Raw genomic sequence first — 2,500 nt, forward strand, 5'->3', positions numbered from 1 at the left:
AGTACACACACATATACACACACACAGTTTAATGTTTCCTTTTGTTCCCGAGTGGCGCAGTGGTCGAAGGCACTGCATCTCAGTGCAAGAGGCGTCACTACAGTCCCTGGCTCAAATCCAGGCTGTATCACATCCGGCCGGGATTTGGAGTCCCATAGGGCGGTGCACAATTGGCCCAGTGTCGTCCGGGTTTGGCCGGGTTAGGGACTCATTGTAAATAAGAATTTGTTCTTAACTGACTTGCCATGTTAAATAAAGGTTAAATAAATTGTTGGAACAAGCTCTCTGCAGAGGTGAACCACAGCAATATCAGATCTAGTCATCTGTTTTTAGTTCTATCTATTTATACTGTTGACTGGCTGTTGCCTGATAGAAAAGCTTCTTCTGAGTCAGACAGACTAAAAACAGTTTGCACGGCGGAGGGAGAATATGTGCTAAACAGAATATAGTGGGAAATAGGCGACAGCGAAGCACAACAGTCTCTTTTGATGGATATAGTCTAATAAACAACAAAGATGCTCAATGGATCCATCCCAAATGGCACCCCAATCCCCTTATACAGTAGTGCACTGCTTTTGTCCAGGGCGCATAGGGCTCTGGTCGAGGGTAGTGCACTATATAGGGAATAGGCTGCCATTTGGGATGGATCCATCGAGACACAGTACATCCTTTATACCCACCTCAGGCTTGTTATTCTAATGTTGTCTCCTGTTTAGATTACATCCTTGTTGAGACTAGAACAGAACAGAGCGTTTACTGTTGTTTCTATGGAAATAGTCCTCATCATAATAGACTAGAACAGAACAGAGCGTTTACTGTTGTTTCTTTGGAAATAGTCCTCATCATAATAGACTAGAACAGAACAGAGCGTTTACTGTTGTTTCTATGGAAATAGTCCTCATCATAATAGACTAGAACAGAACAGAGTGTTTACTGTTGTTTCTATGGAAATAGTCCTCATCATAATAGACTAGAACAGAACAGAGCGTTTACTGTTGTTTCTATGGAAATAGTCCTCATCATAATAGACTAGAACAGAACAGAGCGTTTACTGTTGTTTCTATGGAAATAGTCCTCATCATAATAGACTAGAACAGAACAGAGCGTTTACTGTTGTTTCTATGGAAATAGTCCTCATCATAATAGACTAGAACAGAACAGAGCGTTTACTGTTGTTTCTATGGAAATAGTCCTCATCATAATAGACTAGAACAGAACAGAGCGTTTAGTGTTGTTTCTATGGAAATAGTCCTCATCATAATAGACTAGAACAGAACAAAGCGTTTACTGTTGTTTCTATGGAAATAGTCCTCATCATAATAGACTAGAACAGAACAGAGTGTTTACTGTTGTTTCTATGGAAATAGTCCTCATCATAATAGACTAGAACAGAACAGAGCGTTTACTGTTGTTTCTATGGAAATAGTCCTCATCATAATAGACTAGAACAGAACAGAGCGTTTACTGTTGTTTCTATGGAAATAGTCCTCATCATAATAGACTAGAACAGAACAGAGTGTTTACTGTTGTTTCTATGGAAATAGTCCTCATCATAATAGACTAGAACAGAACAGAGTGTTTACTGTTGTTTCTATGGAAATAGTCATAATCATAATAGACTAGAACAGAACAGAGCGTTTACTGTTGTTTCTATGGAAATAGTCCTCATCATAATAGACTAGAACAGAACAGAGTGTTTACTGTTGTTTCTATGGAAATAGTCCTCATCATAATAGACTAGAACAGAACAGAGCGTTTACTGTTGTTTCTATGGAAATAGTCCTCATCATAATAGACTAGAACAGAACAGAGCGTTTACTGTTGTTTCTATGGAAATAGTCCTCATCATAATAGACTAGAACAGAACAGAGTGTTTACTGTTGTTTCTATGGAAATAGTCCTCATCATAATAGACTAGAACAGAACAGAGTGTTTACTGTTGTTTCTATGGAAATAGTCCTCATCATAATAGACTAGAACAGAACAGAGTGTTTACTGTTGTTTCTATGGAAATAGTCATAATCATAATAGGGATGGATCCAATTGTTATTATAAAAAGTGCTCACATCAGGTGTTTATGATGGAAGGACAGGGGCAACATCACATTTACATAGAGATTGGGAGTGCTCACACAAGTGCTCGATTTCATTGCTCCTAGCTTTAATAGACAATATGTTTTAAAGAAAAGACATGATTATACATTTGCATGTGATGAATAAATGACTTGTAGGTGATGTATAATAGGAGTCAAATGGAAATACTGTCTTTATATTAGGTTTATGTGTTGTTTATTTGATCTTTATGTTTTATTTATTTGTCGTTTATTTTACGTTTGTTTATTTTATATTTATTTGTTGTTTATTTTATGTAAAAAAACAAATGTTTTATCTCTTCAAGGTTGTTGATTGCATTCTTCCTCCACTGACTTCTCTTGCCTTCAGTAAAAACGGTAAGGAAACGGCTGGGTCATGTGCTCTCCATGCTTAACATCTAAGTACAT

General features: G+C 37.2%; 1 protein-coding gene across 1 annotated transcript in view; it reads left to right on the forward strand.

The window, feature by feature from the left end:
• Window positions 1-2,500, forward strand: part of LOC106605905 (serine/threonine-protein kinase ULK4) — a 285,759-nt gene that overhangs the window by 147,669 nt on the left and 135,590 nt on the right. Inside the window, exon 28 of the mRNA XM_045719099.1 lies at window positions 2,398-2,449. Within this exon, the coding sequence (XP_045575055.1) occupies window positions 2,398-2,449 (52 nt within the window). The remainder of the gene's footprint in view (window positions 1-2,397; window positions 2,450-2,500) is intronic.

This window comes from Salmo salar, chromosome ssa05, assembly GCF_905237065.1.
Source record: "Salmo salar chromosome ssa05, Ssal_v3.1, whole genome shotgun sequence".
Lineage (NCBI taxonomy): Eukaryota > Metazoa > Chordata > Actinopteri > Salmoniformes > Salmonidae > Salmo > Salmo salar.